Genomic DNA, 23254 nt, shown 5'->3' with positions numbered 1-23254 from the left:
GGTGGCCGTGGTAAGGTGGTCGTAACTGGTCGTAACTGGCCGCCTCCCCGACCGACCTCTGCTCGGAGGCCGTCAAACTTTTTTTAATAGCGCGCCGGGGCCTAATTATAGACCTCCGGTCACCTCGTCGCTTCGCGCTAGCGTGCCGAGGTGTTAATGGAGATATCAGGCGGCGGCCTGCTGAGAAATGTCGCAATGAAACGGGAGCCGACGGGTCGGGGGGTTCTGCCGAGGACGGACATAGACGTCCAATCAAGTGGGGTTTTCGATTCTGATGACCGGGATTTGAATGTGATTTAGGCTAAGGGTGTCAGACTGGGGTTGGTTCGCGGGCCGCTTTAACGTCAACTCGATTTCATGTGGGCCGGATCATTTAGACTGGTGTCAAAGTGGCGGCCCGGGGGCCAAATCTGGCCCGCCGCATCATTTTGTGCGGCCAAAGTAAATAATGAGTGGCGACTTTCTGTTTTAGGATCAAATTAAAATGAAGAGTATAGATGTATATTAAAATTCCTGATTTCCTCCTTTTTGAATCAATAATTGTCATTTTTTAGTATTTTTTTCAGTTTTTAGTTCAAAAATCATTTTGTAAAATCTAAAAATATATTTAAAAAAAGCTAATATAAACATTGTTTTAGATCTATGAAAAACTGAATATTCAGGGATTTTAATCCAGTTATTTTAATCTGTTTGTGTAAAAAAAACATCTTGCATCTAAAATGGTCAAATGTATATTAAATTTCCTGATTTTCCCCCTTTTAAATCAATAATTGTCATTTTTAATCCATTTCTTTCTGTGTTTTTAGTTCGAAAATAATTTTGTAAAATCTAAAAATATATTTTAAAAAAAGCTAAAATAAACATAGTTTTAGTTCTATAAAAAAGACTGAATATGCAGGGTTTTTAATCCAGTTCATTTAATCCCTCTATTAAAAAAATCTAAATATTCTATCTAAAATGGTCCGACCCCCATGAAATCAAGATGATGTTAATGTGGCCCGCGAACCAACCCGAGTCTGACACCCCTGAATTCTAATCTTTAATTTATTTTTTGTTATTTCCATCCCATCAGGTCACCACTCCCTTTGCATCCAATCCATGGACGGCATGCTGATGTTCTTCGAGCAGGACAGCTACTCCTTCGGCAGGTTCCTGCCAAACTTCCTTCTCCCGGGTCCTTTGACTTACAACCCACGGACGGACAGCTTCCTCACCGTGTCCTCGGTCCGTCAACTGGAAAGCTTCAAGTAGGTTTTGGGTTCCAAACCCCATCTTTTTGAACTTGGGGTGGCTGTCTGACCAAATCTGGCCTCCCCGGCCGCCATTTTGACCACCGTGTCGTCCAGGCAAAAGGCCGGCGAGCGGAAAATGAAACGTGACAAACCGCAAAAATGTTCCCGGCGTTGGCGTTTTTGAGAGCGAACAAGGTGCGCGTTGTGGGGCGCCAAGACAGACTTTTGGCAACGAGGACCAATCGGGGCACACGTCAAGTTTAAGCAAACATTATTGTCTACTTCTAATAATACCACTCATTTGAAAGACGATCCCGGTGGAAACGAGCGCAAAAAAATGCAAAACGGGCTGAACAAGCTAAGGTTCGAGGTCTGGAATAAGATTGGCTATGGGAAAATGTACAGTTAATAACCCAAGCTTGACCGAAAATGATCAGAAAGTGGCCCCAAACCAACGGAAGGTGACCACCAAATGCCACCAAATCAATAAGAAGTGACCTAAAGTATCTAAAATTAACAACAATGACCCAAAATTAACACAAAAACGTATTAAAAATTACAATTATGGATTAAAAGAACTAGATTAAAAGCCCTGAATATTCAGTTTTTTATCGATCTAAAAAATTGTTTATTTTAGCTTTTTTTTAGATTTTACAAAATGATTTTTGAACTAAAAACACAGAAAAAAATGGATTAAAAAATGACAAATATTGATTTAAAAGGGGAAAATCCAGGAAATTTAATATACACCTAACCTCTTCAGAAAATAAAAAGTCAACACTCATGATTGACTTTCTCGGGCCGCACAAAATGAGGCGGTGGACCAGATTTGGCCCCCAAGCCGCCACTTTGACAACTGGCTCTAGAAATACTACTCATTTCACTCAATGAAACTTAACGAGAACCAATTACTCCAGATTAAATATGAAATATTGATCACAGTTTACATTGTAACAATTAATACATATTTAAGCCTTTTATAACCTGAAAAATGTGTAAGTAGAGGTACCACTTGTTTCACTCAATGAAACTGTAGCATTCTAGGAATTTTACCATCCACTCTGCTCCTCAGGTACGAAACGCTCGCCGTCGCCACGGAAGCGGAAAGCCGACAAGACCCCGAGCAGAACCTCAAAACCGGAAGCAAGAGGCTAACCGTGAGTCTTGACCTTCCACTCGACCCCGCCGTGACGTCGCCGTTAGCGCTCGTTAATGCTAACACACCCAATTTGCGAGAATAAACTCATTGACATCCTGCAACGCTCCCGCCATCAATTTAGTTATGCTTGGCACAGAAGAGCTTTATTCAAACTCATTTGACCTCCCGTTAGCATTCACGGAAAGCCTGATGTTGCACTCCGGTTACCATGGCGACAGAGCAAAATTCAAAACGCCCGAAAAAGAAAAAAGAGGGAAGAGAAAGTAGTTTATACATGGATGGAATGTAAACACGTCACTGAAATGTTCACAAATAGCTGAATGAGAATTATGGTTTGCAGGATCGGTACTGTGTTAAAATGGCGTCGTCAGACCGTGCCGATGACAGGCGAGTTCCAGTTTCCTACCCAAAATGGCCGCCAGATACTTACGCAGCTGTCAATAGAAATGAGAAGCTCATTCTGGCTGTGTCAATCACGTTTGTGGGCAGGCCCAAGACCTTGGAGAAAATTATAATTAATTACAATCTAATTTCATTTAAAAATGACATGAAACAACTGTTATCTAATTTATATCGATGTCAAGAGTTGCTTAGTAGTCAAAAAAAGACGCAAAGATGCAAATTTGTATGTGAAAAGCTGCAGTTGTTGGCGAGTCATGCCAGCAAAGTAAGGTAAAGATTAACCCTCAATGCTAAATCGTGTTTTCGTCTTATTTCACTAAACTATTGTCTTGTTTAAGAATTCATAGGAAACAGTCGACGTTATAGAACAGTTGCATGTTATTTTAAGAGCGTTATTATCGTTATTTTATAAACAATAAGTTAATTCGCGATTAGCACAATGCTAGTCGCGAGTGGCTAATCGCTATGCTAGTGGATAGTTACTGTATTATTGACTGTACTATCAATATAGAATGTAAAATACGATTTATGTGATAACTATTGCGTTTGTTAGTTCTGCTACAGTATTTATAGATGATGGTATGTCTGTCATTTGCACATTTTATGTCGTGTGTTAGTTATATAGTGTATATGGTAGAAATAAGGTCCATATGAGAAAGCTATCTTTAAGTTTTGGTTTGAACGCCATTTTGGAGTTTAAATGAGCGATTTCCCCACAGCCCGACTGGACGTTGATTCTAGGCGAGCAAGCCCTAGACATCTCCGTGTCCACCTTCTCCCACACGGCCTTGTTCATCTTCGTCCTGGGGGAGCGGAACCTTTACTGTTTGCGGGACAACGGCCTCATTTACTTCATGAAGAAGTTGGAGTTCAACCCCAGCAGCTTCCTACCATATGCCTCATGTGAGTAAAAACATTCTTGATTCAAAGCTTTATTTCGTCCATAAACCAGTAAAAAAATTAAGATGAAATATGTCTACATGTGAGTTGATTCACCCAATTTTGTGGATCTGTGAAAACAGAGTCCCGATTTTATTTTGAGGAAATATATTACGAAAAAATAGCACATTCCTATATTTTTTGACCCAATTTAAACACATCTCATATTCAAGTCATGTGCATACGTGAGTTATTACATTTTTTGTGTGCAAATTATTTAAATTATATTATGAAATAATTGTCCAAGTGAGGTTCCTTAAATTTCTAGTCTTTTATGCTCTTTGTTCTGCAAAGTTATGTTCATTAATATGAATATAAATATATATAGTATAAAACGTACCATATAATTATATTGGTTGATATATATCTGGATTATTAGAACTTTTATAAGAAATAATGCAAGATGAACAATTGCGCTTATTGTTATTTTCATGACTTCCATATTATCATTAGACATTTTCTCATTTGCAATTTGTTTCCTAGTGTAAATATAAATATATAGTATAGCATAGTACTGTATATGTATTTTTTTTTGCAGTATACCCCCTTCAGGATTATTTTGTTGTTTACAGTGTTTAATATTTTTACTGCTTCTGACAGTTATAGAGATCAAATTCATCTAGTTTGAGTATTGAGTGATCATGTTTTACCGCCATTGACGGCTATAGATAATGACAACAATGATGAAATAGACCCAAATTAGATCCAACTTTTAAATTAGAAGCTCTGATAAATGCAAACGTTTACGTCGGTGCAAGTCGAGCGCCGCCATTTTGACCGCCAGCGTGGTAATGCTTATATTGCGTGCGGCCATGGCCCTGCAGCAGGTCTACTATTTATGCCTCATGTTTCAAAGGAAACCCTATGTGATTTCAGATGTCATTTTTTTGCCATTTAAAGCGCCGCTACTCGGCCAAATGTAAATGTTATGATGTCATCACTCCGAGGTTTTTTCTTCTTCTCCGCTTTGTGGTTGCCAAGTTTATCACGCTCCTCGTTACCTCTTTTCCAGGACTAAAAATAACGAAATTACACGAACTGGGTGGCTAAAGCGAAGGCGGGTTTCTCATTTTGCCGTTTTATTATTATTTTTGCCAAACTTTGAACCGTTTAACTCATTTTCGTGGCGACGTAGCACCAAATGATGTCCGTTTTTATAAAAAGATCAAACTTTACATTATGGGATTGAGCAAAAAATACCACAGAGAGACCTTTATGCCTAATTTTATACGACATTCAGCCCTCAAAAAGAAACCCAAATAAAAAGCACTTTTACAAGAGTCATAACGTTTGCTTAATACATATTTTCTACTGCTTTTCCATTCAGTGACCGATGGCACCACCAACATGTTGCTAGGCAACCACACCAACATGCTGCTGGTGTACCAGGATGTCACGCTCAAGTGGGCTGCCCAGCTGGCTTTCGTGCCCGTGGCGCTTCGGGTCGCCAATTTCCCGTGAGTTTGACACGTCACGCTCGCGCCGTATTTGTCACCCAAAAATAAAATGATGACTCAATCCAGGGTACGGCTTATAAACGCACAAATTAGACTTGACACGCACGAAAATGCAATGACACACTGGTATCAAAGTGGTGGTCCGGGGGCAATATCTGGCCCGCCGCGTCATTTTTTGTGGCCCAGGAAAGTCAATTATCAACTTTCTCTTTTAGGATCAAATTAAAATATAGAGTAGAGATGTATATTAAATTACCTGATTTTTTTCCCTTTTTAAATCAATAATTGCCATTTTTAAATCAATTTTTCTGTGTTTTAGTTCAAAAATTATTTTGTAAAATCTAAAAATATATTTAAAAAAAGTTCAAATAAACATTTTATTTTTAATCCAGTTCTTTTAATCCATTTATATTAAAAAAAATCTAAATATTATATCTAAAATGGCCCACAAACCATATATGGTAATTTATTTCAAAATAGAGAAAAGATAAACAGATTAAATACTTAACAAAAAGTATTTTGACATCTATGAATGAAAAAAATAAACCATATTTTGCATAAAACACAAAAAAAAAAGTCAATCCCTGTTAAAACCATGAATAGAGGTGAAAACTGTGAATCAGGTGGCGGCTTATACGAGGGAAATTGTCAAATTCAACCATTGTAAGGCAATTTACCGCTTTTAAAGTGGAATAAGTCGATTGCAGTCAAAACTTCAGTGGCTGAACTGGCCGTGCTGAATTAGTTGGAAGCAAAATCATTTGGACACCCGTGGGTTAGAGTGCGTTTCCGTTGGCCCGGTCTGCCGCCGCCGACGGACGGGCGCAGGTGCGGCGCCTCGAAGTGGAAGTAGCGCACATCTGCGAGTTGTTAACACGCACTCGCTCACGCTGTTAAAACACATTGTTGCATCACTCGGCATTTCCTTTCCCTTATTATTCCCGTCGTGAACTCCACGCATGGATTTGATGGATTGGATGTTTAAAAAATATATATAAAATATGAGGAAGCGGGATTCGAGGAAATTCTATATTTGATATTCCTTGTTTATTAATCTGATTTTTTTGGGGGGCATGTAACGCTTCATAATTTTTTTTTCTGTACCGCTTATCCTCACTAGGGTCATGGGGGTGCTGGAGCCTATCCCAGTCAACAGCCTCAATGCGTTGCTAGCCAATCACAGGGCACAAGGAGCCAAACAACCAATAGCTAGGGGATATTTAGCTCGCATTAGCCTAGCATGCATATTTTTGGCATTTGAGATGAAACTGTAGTACCTGGAGAAAACCCACCAAAGCCTAGGTAGAAAATTTAAACTCCATACAGTGTGGTCCCGACCTGGAATCGAGCCCTCGATCTCAGAACTGCGAGGGCAATATGATAACCACTTGTCCACCTAGCGCAAATATGCCTCCTTGTAAAATAATATGCTTACTTATCAACGCTAACATTTGATATTCATTTTTTTTTGTTTCAGGGATCTGAAGGGTGCCGTAGTGAGCCTGAGTTGGGACGGCCACCTGCTGTGCTCCTACATGGGCACCGACCCGTCCTTCTTCTCCACGCCCAAAGTGGACGCCCGCGAGGTGGACTACGAGCAGGCCGACGTTGAGATGAAGCAGCTGTACAAGTTTATCAGGGAGGCCAGTAGGACGCAAGGTAGGCGGGACTTCAACTTAAATGCTTATCCAGTCTATAGTCTTTTTAATAAGATGATAAATTATAGGTCACTAATGTCTCTGAATGTTAAAATAGTTGATCCATTTATGATCGATTTAGTCGATGAACACAAATATTTATTGTGTTTCAGACATTCTTCCAAAAGGTGAAGATGAAGAAGATGTGACAGTGACGGCGTTTGTCTCTCCTGAGATGGACTTCCCCTCGGTACGTAGGAAAATTCATTTTAATGACTACTATGAGGAAACATGTTTTAGCATGTTAGCAATAGAGGCTAACAAGGAGCATGAACGCAAAAGGACAATAACAACAAAAAGTGATTATGAGATACAGGACAATACTGACCTGATCCACTAAAAGAACCAAAGTGAATTCACCCCAGTGTTTTCTTTCTTATTTTTATTTTTTACAAGCCCAGCTCTATTCTTTTTCATTTTAGAGTTTTTTTGGGTCACTCCTGTAGATTTTTGGGCACTCTAAGAACCACATTTTGGATCCTTTTTTTTTGTATTTCAGGTCACATTTTTTGTCACAAAGGAGATTTTTGTGGAATTTTTAATCCCAAAACCACTAAAATCATGGCTGCCATAAATTCATGCAAAATTGAATCTTTTTTTGTATTTCAGGTCACTTTTTTTATCACAAATGATGACCGCTTAAGGAGATTTTTGTGGAATTTTTAATCTCCTAACCACAAAAATTATGGCTGCCATAAATTCATGCAAAATTGGATGCTTTTTTTGTATTTCAGGTCACATTTTTTTAATCACAAATGACTGCTAAAGGAGATTTTTGTGGACATTTTTAAATCTCAGAACCACAAAAATCATGGCTGCCATGAATTTATGCAAAAATTTGATCCTTTTTTTTGTATTTCAGGTCACATTTTTTTGTCACAAATGACTCCCAAAGCAGATTTTTGTGGAATTTTTAATCCCAGAACCACAAAAATTATACCTCCCATGAATTTACAACTAAATCTTCATTTTTTTGCCTGTTTCTCAGCGAGCTCTCATCCCAGACATGGACGGCTTCCCCGTCCCTTCGGTCAACGTCAAGGTGAGTTCAAGAAAAGTGGACGCCATCCCAACCACCTTTCCGCCCTAATTTCCGCCCCGCCCCGCAGGTGACGGTGCGAGCCAACGGCCCGCTGGCCTCCTCCAAGCTGACCGTGGGAGTTCAAGCCCCGCTGGCCGTCAGCCACGACCACTTTGTCCTGGAACCTTTAGGTCAGTGGGCGTTAATAGCGGCGGCCAACACGCTGGTGACAAATGCTCGGCATGTTTTTCTTCTCTCGGCTTTGGCCAGCTCGCGCCGTTGCCGCTGTTTCCCTCGCGACTATAAACGCATGAAAAATGAGCAGCTGCAAGATTGGGAACGCTTCCATCAAACCCAAACAAAGATTTTCCTTATGTCGACAGATTTTTTTTTAAAGCAAAGACGGAGGTGAAAAGATTGGTCCTCTTGAGGAAAATATATCAAAGTAAAAATACTCAAAAGACATCATTTTTTTCGGATTTTTGTTAAAGCAACATGTCATTTCTTTTTTTTTTCATTCATTTTCTGGACCGCTTTATCTTCACTAGACTCGTGGGGGTGTTGGAGCCCATCCCAGCTTGACCCTGGACATCAGGTGGGGGACAAACCTTGAATTGGTGGACAGCCAATCACAGGGCACGAGTTGACAAACAACCAATCACTCATACCTAGGAACAAGTTAGCATACAATTAGCCTAGCATGTTTTTGGAATGTGGAAAGTACCCGAGGAAAACCCACGCAAACTCCACACTGGTGGACCAACATGGATTCGAACCCAAGACCCCAGAGCTGTGAGACGGACACGCTAATCACTCGGTTAATCACCGGTTCGCTTTCTTCTTTTTAATATATCAAAATATATGTAATATATAAAAATTATATCCTGCAATTTTATAATCCGGTGGTTAAGTGGTTAGTGTGTATGACTCACAGTTCTGCGATGTTAGGGTTCGATTCCAGGTGGGTTTTTTGTGTGGAGTGTGTCTTTTGTGGCTTTTCTCTGGGTACTCCTCTTTCCTCCCGGTCGCTAAACATGAACGCTAAGCTAATGATATGCTAAATTCTCATTAGCTACGAGTGTTTGGATGTCTGTCTCCTGGTGCCCTCTGATTGGCCAATTTAGATTTTCCTCTGCCTGGTGCCCGTGGGTCACCGGGGTTACCTCCAGCACCCCCCGCGACCCTTGTGAAGATAAGCGGTACAGATAAATCCCGTTATTCCTTTACAAACATCACACAGGGCCGATAATTGTCAGTTTATTTATGATTAATTATTGCGAAATTACCATTTGACCTTTGACCCCGTGACCTTAAATCCCGCCTATGGAACCCGACGCAAAAGCGGCGCTTCCGCAAGTTTCACCTCCCGGCGGAGGTCATAAAAGCGAGGCGGAATATGAATCTGGGTGATATGTCACAAATGAGATCGTTAAAAGTCTGGAATTGGAGGCCATTTTAAGCCGGGCCTTTCTTCTTCTTCTTCAATCCATTACCAACTTACGTCAAGACATGCGAGCAGATGTTCTCGTTTGAAGAGAAAACAAGTCCATTTATTTGACTGCCGGCTTCCCACGTCCAGAAAAATGTCAGCGCAGGCTCCGTACGTTTTGAAAGAAAAAAATGTTTCAAGGGCTTTGTTTATGGCTTCAAGATGGACGCAATACGTTTGCTCATTCCGGCCTGTCAATCACAGGGTGTTCCGATTTGAGTTAAGCCAGTTTATACTTACAATCGCTACGGGGGGCGGGACTTTTTTACATTTTTTTTGCCACGCAAAAGTGAATGATGATTTTCGGAGACTATATTCTGCTTTCCTATTTTCATAAATATATAGTACGTTTATGTAGTTTTTTTTTTTTACAAAATGGTTTTAAATGTCTTTTTTAGGGCTTGATAAACAAATGAATAGTAGTTTTTTTTAAACTAATTTTGGTCAATTGTTTGTCGTAAGAAGCTCACAAATATAATTGAAAATATTTAAAAATGCAATTAATTAAATTCATTATTTCCATACATAGAACATGACATTTATTTTTACTTCTCTCGTCGTAAATCTTTGGTAATGAAATACAATAAAAATATAAATGAAAATAAAAATATTTAAAAAAAATCCCAATTTTTTGATGAAAAATAAAATAATTAAAACAAAAAATATTAATAATTTTAGTTTGAATTATTAATTCAGAATTAGAAATGACAAAAATATATAGGATATTCAGTTAAAATAAAATAAAAGTTTAAAAAGATAAATGGTCCAAAAAGAAATAAAACTAAAACAACAAAATTAAGATAAATGGTCCAAATAAAACATTAAAAAACTACAAAATTACAAATAAAAAAAAAAAAATATTTCAAGTAATTTTGTAACAAATTAGTTGTAGATTTAGTTAAACTTTTTGAGGCTAATTTGGCTAGCCCTGGAAGGAAGAACCGTATTGGACGTCCGGCGTCGTCCGCGGCGGCTAACGATTTGAAGCTAACCTGCGAACTCCCTATCGGCGACCCATCTCGAGACCTCCGACATTCCCGCCCGTCGTCCTAGCGTAAATACCGCACAATGGGCCAGGTCAAGGAGGCCAGTCGCGCTCCGCCGCTCGCCTTTTGTGCCCCATGTTTGCGCTCTCCTCGCCGTTAATGGCCCCGAGAGGCCGGTGGCCGGACCACTCGGTCGACGTGTGGGCGGCGGCGGCCAAAGAGCAAAAGAGCCGTCCACATTGGCGGGGATTACGCCGGCCGTGTTTGTTGCCTTTAATGGACCCGGGAACACTTAAAGCACTTAAACCCGGCCCCAACGTTTGACCCGCGGGGCCCCGGGGTTAAAAGCCCCGCGCTGAAAGACGGGACGCCAGCCGAGAGGTCACCGCGCCTCAACGGACCGTGGCCGAGCCACAAAATGGCCGCTTTCGTCGGCTCGGTGAAGGCCAGTTTCACGTTTTTGTTTTACTTTTACGCTGGGAAAAAATATTTAATGCTAATAATACGTTGGGGCCACTGGAATAAAGTCACATTATGGTATTAATGTTGTTTTAGTAAAGGAAAAATAGTGTTATTAGATTTAAATAGTATTTGTACAAGTATAATAATGTACGATTATTTTGATGTTGATTTAGTGAAGGAAAAAATGGTAGTGTTATTAGATTTATAATAGTATTTGTACAAGGGAGAAAATTGGATTTTAAAGTAGTATTTTGAGTTTAGAGTTGGAATATTGTGAGATTAATGTTGTTGTTTTAGTACAGAAAAGAGATTTAAACTAGTAGTATTAATATGGAAAAAAGTGATTGAAGTTGTACAACATTAAAATAGTCATATTATTACATGATGAATATTGTATAGTATTACTATGGGCAAAAGTTAACATGACATAAAATTAGTACAAAAGTTGTAATACTACACAATTAAAGCACATTATTTTTGCAGTAAAAATACTCCTCTAAAAGCCAAAAGTTGAGATTCAAATGAGTGTTTTGACAATTTTCCAATTTTGCTTAACTTAATTTAAAATATTTGTTTTGTGTCCTTCTGTAGGCGCCGGCTCGTCCACCAGCGTAGTCTTCTCGGCCTTCCTGAACGCCCGCTACCCTCCCGCCGACCTGAGCGGAGACATCACGCTATCCTACAGCACCCCCACAGGTACAAAAGTTAAAAACGTTTTGGTATTCCGACACCATGTGACACACTCTTCTCAATATTTCCAACTCTCTTCATTTTTTCTTTGCTTATGTTTACGTTTTACTTTGTTCTGTCCTTTTCTTAGATTTTCTAGTACAAAACTACTATGAGAAAGTCTTCCCAGGCTTTTCTTTTTTGTGTTTAAAACAGTAAAATCTTTATTTTTAATTTTCTGAACTGCTTTATCGTCATTAGGCTCGCGGGGGGTGCTGGAGCCTATCCCAGCTGACTTCGGGACAGAGTTAGTGGACACCCTGTATCCCTGGCCAGATAAACAACCAATTAATCATACCTAGGGAGATGTTAGCATACAATTAGCTTAGGATGGATGATATTGGGATTGTGGTTGGAAACCAGAATACCTGAAGAAAACCCACGCAGATATGGGAAGAACATGCAAACTCCACACAGGTGGACTGACCTGGATTTGAACCCAGGACTCCCACTGCGAGGCCGACGCCCTAACCACTCGTAGAAAATGAGAAAAATATTGAATTAATATTTTTTTTAAATTAATAAAAACTGCAAATAGTTAGATATAGTATTTCCGAGCAAACACGTGCAGCCAATCGAACACAGCGTGGGAAGCAAACGCGTCCGAGTGAAACATCTGCTTCTTCTGTCATCTGTGTAATGTCTTGTCGTCTTTTCTTCTTCTTCTTCTTTTCCTTTTTTGCCGCAGAGTTCAACCCCAAAGGTACGTGCGCAGAGCCTGCAGTCACTCATGCACACTGCACACTATAAAATGAAAAAAAAACAATGTTTATTTAGGAATGTGGCCCATCCCAGGATCCGGAATCGAACCCAGTCGAGCCATTTTTGCCTCTACATTACTGTCCTTAGTTGGAGTTTAGGCCAACTGAATGTTTTTTAACTTTGACTGTCATAAAAATCAGGTTTGTAACCACAAAAAAAAGTACATTTGGAGACAAGCAAGACGACAATTTTACCTTGTTCTGAATGTAGCACATATTTATTATATTTATTTTGGCTTTTCTCTGTTCTTTTTTAAAGTTTGGTTTCCTGCCAAATACTACAAATCTTTTATAGTTTACTACGCCAGGTTGAAAAAAAGAAAACACATTTTGAAAAGCATTAATAATAATAATATTGAGCTTCATTTGCTGGGAAAGGCTCACATAATCTAAAAAAAATCTTCTTATGCACTATGTAATATTATTTTTACCTTTGGCCTTAAAGTTGTCTTTTTTATTTATTTATTTTAATGTATAAAGGAGGGATAAAGACAAAAAAATGTTCAAATACATACAAGCACTCTAGTATGACTCAAATCGTAAAATGGAAAGTGCAGGGTATCGCAACTGTACATGTCGGGCGGCCATTTTGGGTCATTGGACCAGCACTTTGTATTGATGAGTGCTTTTGCTTTGTGTCAACACTTTATCTCTTATTCCTCTCTATTTTTTATAACTCCAACACAAAGTTATATGTGCGATACTAGTTTCAAAATTAAAATGCACATGTTTTTAAATGTTATTTCTTTTATTTTGTAGGCGTCCCTTACGTCCACCAAAGCCAGTTCAAGCTACCTCTGTCCCTGGTGTGCACGTCGTCTCCTCCCAGCAAGAGCAGCGCCTTCAAAATCACCGTGGACACCAACCAGCCGCCCGTAGACCTGGCCGCCATCTTTCCCGGTACGCCTCACGCTGATTTCGTAGCTCCTCCCCCCGTAATCTCCAGGCATCGGAGCCACAATGGCCGACTAAACAACCCCTTTGTTTTCGGCGCGACCGTCTTTTGTTGCTTGGGCTATTTTATCCAATCTGATGTCGTCTGTGTGTGTGTGTGCGTCCGCAGAGTTTGCGGCGCAGTCGGAAGATAACGAGGGGAACGCTTTGACTCTTCGATACTTGTCCGGCGGACTGGTCACCGTGTTGGCGTCCAAAACATCCCGTAAGAATACTTTTTTGTCAAATTTTTGCTATTTTAAATTAAATGGAAACATACCAATAAGACACATACATGTGGTTGATACAAAACAAGAGAGACATAGACAAAAATCTGGGAAAAACACTCGGATTCCCGGATAAAAAATAAAAATAGAGCAAGACAAGGCACGTGCACACACACATAAACACAAACAACATGTAGATAAAACACACACAAGACAAATACAAGACATGAAATATACGCAAAAACAGATGATAAGCATGTACAGTTGATTTTAGTTACAGCACAGGTGTCAAAGTGGCGGCTCGGGGGCCAAATCTGGCCCGCCGCATCATTTTGTGTGGCCCGAGAAAGTCAATCATGAGTGCTGACTTTCTGTTTTAGGATCAAATTTAAATGAAGAGTAGAGATGTATATTATATTTTCTGATATGACCCTTTTAAATCAAAAATGGTCATTTATTAATCATTTTTTGGTGTTTTTAGTTCAAAAATCATTTTGTAAAATCTAAAAATATATTTAAAAAAAGCTAAAATAAACATTGTTTTAGATCTAGAAAAAAACAAAATATTCAGGGCCTTTAATCCAGTTCTTTTAATCCATTTATAAAAATGAAAAAAATCAAAATATTCTATGTAAAATGGTCCGACCCACATGAATGACATTAATGCCACCCACGAACCAACCTTAGTCTGACACCCTTAAGTTACAAAAAGTCATATTATGCACATATTTATATTTATTATTTTTGCATCAGAGCGCTACCGCATCCAGAGCGATGCCTTCGATGACATTTGGCTAGTGACCAAAGAGCTCCTGGCCAGAGCGGACCGCCATTTCTCGGCATTGGGTTCGCACGACTTCAAAAAGAGCTTCGGCGGGCCTCCACCCCTCAAAGACTACTTCTTGTCCGTAGACCACCACTTCCAGGTAAGCTTGCACCATCTAATCCAGCCGTGGCTAGCTAGCGCTTAGCCCCCTTTTCCAACGTCTCTCGTATTTGTGTCCACGCTAGCTTCGTCTCAGCGCCCAAAAGTATCAAGAGCTCCTCTCGGAACGGGCGGCCCAATTCCGAGCCATCCAGCGCCGCCTCCTGACACGCTTTAAGGACAAAACTCCGGCACCCCTGCAGAACCTCGACACCCTCTTGGACGCTACTTATTCCCAGGTTGGCAACACACAAACACATTTAGTATGAATTAGAACTGGTTGGGCGTCCATCGCTGTCAAAAGCGGCCATTTTCTTTCTAAAAATATATTTTGGGTGCCATTTTGGGACTCAAATTACATTTTTTTTCAAGCTATTTTAAAGCTGTTTCAAATCCATCCATAAGTAATGTAATTTTTAATCCATTTTTTCTGTGTTTTTAGTTCAAAATCCTTTTTTAAAACTTAAAAATATATATATGTAAAAAAAAAAAGCTAAAATAATCATTGATTTAGATTTATTAAAAAACGGAATATTCAGGTCTTTTAATCCATTTCTTAAAAAAATCTAAATATTTTATCTAAAATATGAAATATTATACCATTTTTGTCTTTCTGGTTTTTATATGTATTTGTTGGAACAATACAATGGCATTCTATTTAATATATTTTGACATATATATGCTTTTTGTTTAATCATATGGATTGCACAGTAAATAGATAGCATGCTATGCTAGCACACTGCAAAAATCTGCAGCTCATTCACACCATAACATCGTTTGTTTGGACATTTTTTAGTGGGCGTGGCTAAGGCAGACTAACTACTCATTCTTTAGCCTTTTCTGTCACTTTAACAGTCAAGATTCGTGTCCAAAACATAATCGGCTATCATTTTAACGTCACTTTGTCGTCGTATTTTACGCCGGTGTTAAACTCCCAGTTGAAAATATTGGAAAAGGACTTTAGTGCCTCTTTAAAGCTCCACTCGGTGTTGACGTTTTTGCCGTAAATTTACTGTGAGAGCCTTGTACTTTGATTTATGGACATCCTGTTTGCGGGTGATTAACTGCCAGATCACACCCAGTTCACTTGCATGTACAACACACACACAAATACACACACATGTATACACACGTATACGTATAGACTAAGGCGTGAAATCTCATAAGTTGGAGCAGATCCGACTTGTAATTGTCCATCTGGCGACACGCTGACAACTCTTCTGGATTACATTGGCACGTGTACGACTACATTTTCAAATGTATGGAAGGTGTTTACGTGAAAATGTTAAGCGTTTTGTCAGATTACGTGAAAATGGGAGGGGGGGGGGGTTGTTCTTTCCGCCCAGAACGGCGGCCATGCGGGAAGCTCGACACTTAATACGCTCAGTAACGTTGATATGGCTGATAAAAGTCTAGTCATTGACGGATATTGTGCAGAAAGACACTATTCATGTGGGCGGGTTGCCAGATTGGGACGTTTTTTTATGGTATTTGTTTTAATAAAAGGATGAGGTAAGGTTAAAGAGTGAAACTGTTTATTATTTACAATCATTCCTTATGTAGTGGCATTTTAAGGTAGTTTTTAAACTTGATTTTTCTAACTAATGAAACTGAATAGCGTTAGCATCGGTGGTTAGCATTGTGCTAACTCCATTGACAATATTTTTAGAAGCATGATTTGTTATTTAGTGGCATTTTAAGGTAGTTTTTTTTACTTTTTTGTAACTATGAAACTGAATGGTGTTAGCATCGGTGGTTAGCATGGTGCTAACCCTAATGACAATCATTATAGAAGAATGTATGATCCATTATTTAGTGGCATTTTAGGTAGTTTTTGACTTGATTTTTCTAACTATGAAACTGAATAGCGTTAGCATCTGTGGTTAGCATGTTGCTAACTCCATTGACAATCATCAAGCATGATTCATTATTTAATGGCATTTTTAGGTAGTTTTTTAAAAACTTTTTTCTAACTATGAAATTGAATGGCGTTAGCATTGGTGGTTAGCATGGTGCTAACTCCAATGATAATAATTTTAGAAGAATGCATGATTCGTTATTTAGTGGCATTTTAGGTAGTTTTTGACTGGATTTTTTTAACTAATGAAACTGACTAGTGTTAGCATCGGTGTTAGCATTGTGCTAACTCCAATGACAATCATTTTAGAAGCATGATTTGTTATTTAATGGCATTTTAAGGTAGTTTTTTTACTTTTTTCCAACTATCAAACTGGTTGCAAAAGACTGGATGGATTATGGCACCACCATTTCCTCTCCAAAGTCGTCGGCCATTTTTTTTCCGATTTTCTATCCCTAATGTTAGTGTTAGCGCAATGGTGCATAACTCCCACTCCGGGAGGAGTTTTGGGGAGGCGACGGACGGAATCCTCCCTGTAATTAGCAGTTCAAAGGGCTGGCTGAGTGACAGGTCGCCGGCCGGGGGCCCCTAATGGAGGCTTTTGGCCCACACGGGCTCCAGTTATGGCCGGGCCCCAAATGGCCTCCTAAACACGGCTGGACGGACACACATCATCCCACTGTGGAGTCGCAGCCTCGTACTCGTGTTACATTCGCCGCCGTTTGTCTCGATTTGAAGGCCCTTTCCTTTGCCGCGTCCGCTCTTTCCGATGGATTTGGATTTGGTGGATGGCGGGGGGGATTGGTCACACGCGACGGATGTGGGGTGAGTTAGGAATGACGGTTTGGGAGAGTGATGAGGCTAAGGGGGCGGTCCTCTGTGTAAAGGGGGAGGGGCTTGTTGGAGTATTGGTTGAATTTTTGATTTTTGTCCTTTTCAATAGTAGTTTGGATTTTAATTTATTTTTCTATCTTCTATCTTCTTCTTTTCTATCTTTCTTATTCTATCTTTTATTTCAACATTTTTTTTCATAATTTCAGTATGCACTTCAATATTACATAAATTCAAAGTATTGACAACTACATCATCTGGATTTATATATTTAATACTAATTTTAACATGTATTTTTCTATTCTTTAAACATAATCTGTTTTATAGTTTTTAATTGGATTATTTCCTACATTTGCACTTTTTTTATTGTAATATTTTATTAGTTTATACTTCAATTTTCTTCCACCGTATGTGGTTTATACAGTTTATGAATTCAATATTCATTTTAATATAATCCCTTTTATAGTTTATAATTTTTTTATTTTTTTCTCCTAAATTTTATCAAAATATTTTAGATATTTTTTCTTCCACCATTTATGGTTTATAAATTCAATACTCGTTTTAACAATTAAACAATATATTTTATAATGTAGTAATCAAAATTTTATTATTTCCTAAATTTGAACATTCAATTTTTATAAACATTTTGTATTCGTTTATTTTCTGCCATATTTTGCCTTGTTTTTTTTTCACTTGCTATTTTTTAGTTATTAATTTCTTAAAATGAAACTTGCCTTCCACCAATTCAACATTTGACAATTTGTCTTCAATATATTCCCTTTTTTATTCATTTTTATCTCACGTCGCTGTCAAGTGGGCGGAGTCAGGCCACCACGGAGTTAACGCGTTAAAGCAACACCTGGAAAAAGCGTAGCTAACATGGGAAAAGTGTGGAGAAAAACCCCCGAGAGGCCAAAGAAGTTTTGTGGACGGTGTGGGCTACTGCTTTTTGTACAATAACAGCTGGAAACGTGTGGCCGTTGAACCTTTTTACCGGGAAAAAAAGTGTTTTTTGTGAGTTTAAAGTACCGTTGGGAAAACAGAAACTTCCTCCATTAACTTGCCAAAGACACGCCCCCTCAGGAGTTGCCTCCACGCATCAATGCAACGCGTTAGCTTAGCGCTATGCTCTCCTAAATTGTACTTTTTTGCATTGAAACAAATGGGAAAATGTTTTTATAGTAGCCCATATTAATATTATAGTTATTATGTATCATGTAAACACAAAAATATGACGATATTTCTACATGGTGACTTATGTTTGCGGATTTTTGACGACTTTTGGTTCACGTTGCGAGAAAATTTCATCATTTTAATCTTATATCTTGTCATTTAAAGACAGTTTTCAACGTATATATTACTAATATTACATTAATTAAGTATTTTTGTGTCGCCAAAGTGAAAATTGACCTACAAAAAGAGCAGCAAAATGACTTTAATGTTATCATTTTGTGGCTATTTTAATATCACTTGAATGCAGTGATCCCTCAATTAGCGCAAATTCACTACTTTGCGATTTTTTTTCTATATTTATTTAAAGATCATAAATATGTGAAAGCTGTTTTTCATATTTAAAAAAATGGAAGCCCGTGAAATTAAGCAACAAGACTTTAATCCCATTTAACCATTTTAATCTTCTAATATAATGACTTAATTCTCATAAACATATTAAATGCTAATATTTCATCAATATATTAATCAATTATATCAAATGTAAATATTACAACTTGAATCCTGCAATATTACAACTTTCTTTTGGAATATTGTAAATATTTCTTGCGTGATGGATGCTAGCAATGCTACATGCTAGCTTAAAACCATTGCTAAGTGTTGCTAAGCGTCAATTCCAAACAAGCAGTTTGATTGACAGCACGGGGCGAGATGTTTCTTCTCGGTTACGCGCCGACGTCAAGGAGACAAACAGTAAGACGACAAACATTTTTTTTCATTAAAAACTCTTTAAAGTGGCGGCGGGAGGGCCCGGATTTAATCAGTCCTCCATGTTGGAAACCCCAACATGTTGGGGGAGGCCCGGTGAGGTCGTCGTGCCGATCTTATTAAACGCTCCCGTCGTCACGGCGACGGCCGACGCTGAGGAGAAAAATTGGCGATTGAACGTGAGAATTTTTTTGAAATAAATCAAGTTTAATTGGATTTCTAATGTCACCAAGGAATTGGACATTGTCTATTTACAGGGAAAAATTGTCTATAACCCCAAAAATCCCCGTCGTTGCAGTTGATGTGGAGAACCATGTGTTTTACGTGATGTCCTTAAACACACCGCGAAGGCTCTGTTGTTTTGGTCTTGCAAAGAAAGGATGTCTGAGCAAGTCGGCCTTCTGCCGCACAAGTCAATGTTTCTTTTTTTGGTCTTCTTCTCGTCTTTATGTCGCATCCGCGTAAATCCCGCACAAAATACGGGTAAGTCGGTAGGGCGGTATTCAACCTTTGATTGAAATGGTGCGGACTTGAAGAAGGGTCGCCATTTTGGGGAGCGAACTTGAAACAGGGTTGCCATTTTGGGGAGTGAGTTTGAGGAAGGGTCGCCATTTTGGGGAGTAAGCTTGAAGGAAGTGTCGCCATTTTGGGGAGTGAGATTGAGGAAGGGTCGCCATTTTGGGGGGTAATCTTGAAGAATGGTCGCCATTTTGGGGAGTTAATTGGAAGGAAGAGTCACCATTTTGTTGAGTGAACTTGAAGGAAGGGTCGCCATTTTGGTTAGTGAACTTGAAGGAAGGGTCGCCATTTTGGGGGGTAATCTTGAAGAATGGTCGCCATTTTGGGGAGTTAATTGGAAGGAAGAGTCACCATTTTGTTGAGTGAACTTGAAGGAAGAGTCGCCATTTTGGTTAGTGAACTTGAAGAAAGGGTCGCCATTTTGGGGAGCGAACTTGAAGAATGGTCGCCATTTTGGGAAGCGAACTTGATGAATAGGGTCGCCATTTTGTTGAGTGAACTTGAAGGAAAGGTCGCCATTTTGGGGAGCAAACTCGAGGTTAGGGTCGCGCCATTTTGGGGAGTAGAAAAAAGGGAGGAGCCCAGGCCAAGAAAAAGTAGGTAGGGACTCGTTGACCTTTTGGACGCCGTCCGACCTCCGCTCTACTCCTTCCTGTCCATACAGAGGAGACCGAGGAACTTTCTGAAGAAGTTGGCCTCCTCCTGCGGTTGTCCCTCCCCCCTCATCCTCTCCTCCATCCTCTTCCTCTCCTTCCTCTGTCGCTCCTTCCTCTTCTCCTTGTCTCGCTTCTCCATCTCCTCCCACTCGGCCTTGAGCTTTCGCTCCCTGTCCTTGCGTTTCTCCTCCTCCCGGCGCTCCTGCTCCTTCCACTCGGCCCTGAGCTTCTCCTTCTCCTTGTACTGCTCCCTGTCCCGTCGCTCGCGCTCCCTCTTCTCCTCGGGCTGGGGGTCGTCCTCGCCGCTGTCCCACCAGTCGTCGCGCCTCCTCTCCCGCTGGAGCTCCTTGACCTTGCGCTCGTTCTTGAGGCGCTCGCGCTCCTTCCTCTTCTCGCCGTCGCGCTTCTCTCGCTCCTTCCACTCGGCGCTGAGTTTCTTCTCGCGCTCCCTGCGGCGCTCCTCCTGGCGCTTCTCCCTCTCCACCCATCCGTCCTTGCCCTTGTGCTGCTCCTTGTCCTTGCGTCGTTGCTCCTCCTCCTTGCGGCTTTGCTCCCTCTGCTTGCTGAGACGCTCCCGCCACTCCTCCTCCATGCGGGCCTCCTTGTCTTTGGACAGACGGCCCTTCCACTCCGCCTCCTCCGGCTTGGCCTCCTTCTGCTTGCCCTCCACCTCCTCTTTTTTCTCCTCCCCCCGCACAGGCGGCGTGGCCATCTCCTCCTGGGCTTTTTCCTTGTCCTCTTCTACATTTTTGGGCGAGCTCTTCACCTCCTCCCGCTCCCCTTCTTCCCAATTCTTGGCCCCGCTTTTCAGCGGCACCTCCTCTTGCTTCTCCTCCAGATTTTTGGGCCCGCTTTTCACCTCCTGGCGTTCCCCTTCTTCCAAATTCTTCAACCTGCTTTTCACCTCTTGGCGCTCCCCTTCTTCCCAATTGTCGGCCACGCTTTTGACCTCCTCCCGCTCCCCTCCTTCCAAATTCTTCAACTGGCTTTTCACCTCCTCCCTCTCTTCCACTTCCAAGTTCTTCAACTGGCTTTTCACCTCCTCCCGCTCCTCCTCTTCCGAGTTGACCAGCCCACCACTCACCACCACCTCCTCCCGCGCGTCTCCTTCCAAATTCTCGGGGTCGTCATTCACCTCCTCCCGCTGTCCTTCTGCCGAGTGTCCCGGCCCACTCTTTTCCCTCTCCTCCCCGTCCTCCCGATTTTCTGACTCCTTGGCCTGCTCCTCCTTCGCCTGCTCCTCCTTCGCCTCCTCCTCCTTCGCCTCCTCCTCCTCCTCACTTTCTGTCTGCTCCCACGGCTCACAGCTTACCTCTGTCTCCTCCCATTTTGTCTGGTTCTCCTCCACCTGCTGGCTGTCATCTTTCTCCTCCTCGCCGCTGCCTTGAACTTCCTCCTCCTCCTCACTCTCTTCTTCTCTGTCTTTCAAATCCTCCTGACCTCGACTTGCCTTTTCCTCCTCCTCCTCCTCCCCCACCTCCTCCACCTCTTCCTTTTGTGGACTTTTCTTCTGGCGGCCATTGCCGTCCTTGTCCTTCTCCCCTCCATTCTCCTCCTCCTCCTCCTCCTCTTCCTCCTGGAGGACGTCCCCTCTGTTTTTACCCTCCTCCCTACAAATGTTGTCGTCCTTCTCGGCGCCGTCCACGTCCTCCTCCTCCTCCTGCGGCGACGCCTCCTTGTCCTCTGGCGCGTTCCGACTCCCCGCCGAGCTCTAGAAAAGGCGACGTCAAAGTGGCTTTATATCGAACGCGTTGGAGGGCGAGCGAGCGTCCACCTACCGGGCGGCGGCGGGTCACGGCGCCCGGGTCCTCTCTATCGGCCGGCTCGCCCGCCGGGTCGTCCTTGGGCGCCTTGACTTCGTCGGGTTCTCGGGAGGGTTTGCGTAGCTCCACCCTCACGCTCTGGAGCTCCACGTTGATGGTGCGCGGCGCCCCCTTGAGGCTCTCCAGCCGCAGGTCGCTCTCGCGGAGCTCGGCCTGGGCCTTCTCGCCGGCCTTGGCGCCGGCCTTGGCGCCGTTGGACAGTTCCGAGTTCTCGATCAGCATCTTGCGGTAGTTGCCCTCCAGGAACTTGAGGTAGGAGGCGATGTTCTCCCCCATCTTGGGATGGCGGGATGGCAGGCTGGCTGGCGGGCGGGCGGGCTGGCGGGCAGGCAGGCAGGCTGGCTGGCAGGCTAGCTGGCCCCTCCCCCGGCCGCCCCGCCGGTCCTCCTAAGCCGGCATCGCCGCGATGCGGGGCGCCCGTGGCCTGTCGCCCTCTGCGACAGCGGCGAGGTGGGCCCTGATGACGCCGAGCCGGGGGCGGGGCTAGGCTAAAGGAGGAAGGCTCTGTGACCGCGTCGCCGCGACGTGTCGCCACGACACGTCGCGACGATGCCATAAAAACGGACGCGTCGTCGACCTCTTGGATTTCGGTAGGCGCGTGTCACGTTAGGTCATCACGTTAGCCTGACGCTAGGACTTTGCGCTAGCATATACCTGTGTCTCGATTTCATGTGGGCCGGACCATTTTAGTTATAATATTTGCATATTTTTTGTGTAAATGGATTAAAAGAACTGGATTAAAAGCCCTGAATTATCTTTTTTTAATAGATCTAAAACTGTTTATTTTAGCTTTTTTTTTTAAATATATTTTTAGATATTACAAAATGATTTTTGAATTAAAAGCACAGAAAAATGGATTAAAAAATGACAATTATTGATTTAAAAGGGGAAAATCAGAAATTTAAATATACATCTATACTCTTCATTTTATTTTGAAAGAAATCAATAAAATAAAATCCGTCCAGTTATTTTCCCAGAATAAACCACACAAAAATTAGAGTGAAAAAATGTTGACATAAATATGTATATATTTTATAAATGCACCAAATTGTTTAACCATAGTTTTATTTTTGAAAGGGGACACTTAATCAAAAAATAAGGATTTAATTTCTTAGGCAAAGATAAAGAAATCTTCAAAATTTGAAAAAAACTTTATTGAAAAGGGAAACTTAAACAATCAGATTCCTTTCTGATATATAAATAAACACAT

The 23254-nt window shown here is 41.3% G+C and overlaps 2 protein-coding genes across 6 annotated transcripts in view; one reads left to right on the top strand and one right to left on the bottom strand.

Moving 5' to 3' along the window:
- Positions 1-23254, top strand: part of bbs9 (Bardet-Biedl syndrome 9) — a 58181-nt gene that overhangs the window by 7737 nt on the left and 27190 nt on the right. For 2 of the 4 annotated variants that reach the window (XM_077720767.1, XM_077720768.1), the window contains exons 6-19: positions 1073-1247; positions 2305-2389; positions 3513-3696; positions 5060-5189; positions 6667-6848; positions 7000-7076; positions 7875-7928; positions 7996-8098; positions 11436-11540; positions 12262-12276; positions 13094-13234; positions 13398-13493; positions 14248-14420; positions 14506-14658. In XM_077720767.1, the coding sequence (XP_077576893.1) occupies positions 1073-1247; positions 2305-2389; positions 3513-3696; positions 5060-5189; positions 6667-6848; positions 7000-7076; positions 7875-7928; positions 7996-8098; positions 11436-11540; positions 12262-12276; positions 13094-13234; positions 13398-13493; positions 14248-14420; positions 14506-14658 (1673 nt within the window). Of the gene's footprint in view, positions 1-1072; positions 1248-2304; positions 2390-2791; positions 3059-3512; positions 3697-5059; positions 5190-6666; positions 6849-6999; positions 7077-7874; positions 7929-7995; positions 8099-11435; positions 11541-12261; positions 12277-13093; positions 13235-13397; positions 13494-14247; positions 14421-14505; positions 14659-23254 lie in introns of those variants that run through there. The other 2 variants (XM_077720769.1, XM_077720770.1) reach the window with 2 other exon arrangements.
- On the bottom strand, positions 20050-22436 carry LOC144199262 (uncharacterized). Of its 2 annotated transcripts, XM_077720773.1 has the most exons (3): positions 22000-22436; positions 21261-21932; positions 20050-21215 (listed from the first exon to the last, which is right to left on the bottom strand). In XM_077720773.1, exons 1-3 carry the CDS (start codon positions 22318-22320, stop codon positions 20208-20210), a joined length of 2001 nt encoding a protein of 666 aa, XP_077576899.1. In that variant the 5' UTR covers positions 22321-22436; the 3' UTR covers positions 20050-20207. The 2 variants fall into 2 exon arrangements, with proteins under 2 accessions (XP_077576899.1, XP_077576898.1); XM_077720772.1 differs by having other exon boundaries at positions 20050-21932.

Source organism: Stigmatopora nigra, chromosome 7 (assembly GCF_051989575.1).
Source record: "Stigmatopora nigra isolate UIUO_SnigA chromosome 7, RoL_Snig_1.1, whole genome shotgun sequence".
Lineage (NCBI taxonomy): Eukaryota > Metazoa > Chordata > Actinopteri > Syngnathiformes > Syngnathidae > Stigmatopora > Stigmatopora nigra.
Note: the sequence above shows the minus strand (reverse complement) of the source record. Positions and strands in the feature narration are given on the sequence as shown.

Excerpts from the sequence above, each read along its gene's own strand:
- LOC144199262 (XM_077720772.1), bottom strand. The coding sequence starts at position 22,320 with ATGGGGGAGAACATCGCCTCCTACCTCAAGTTCCTGGAGGGCAACTAC. Across the intron at positions 21,933-21,999 it reads CCGTGACCCGCCGCCGCCCG|AGCTCGGCGGGGAGTCGGAA; the intron begins GTAGGTGGACGC and ends CGCCTTTTCTAG.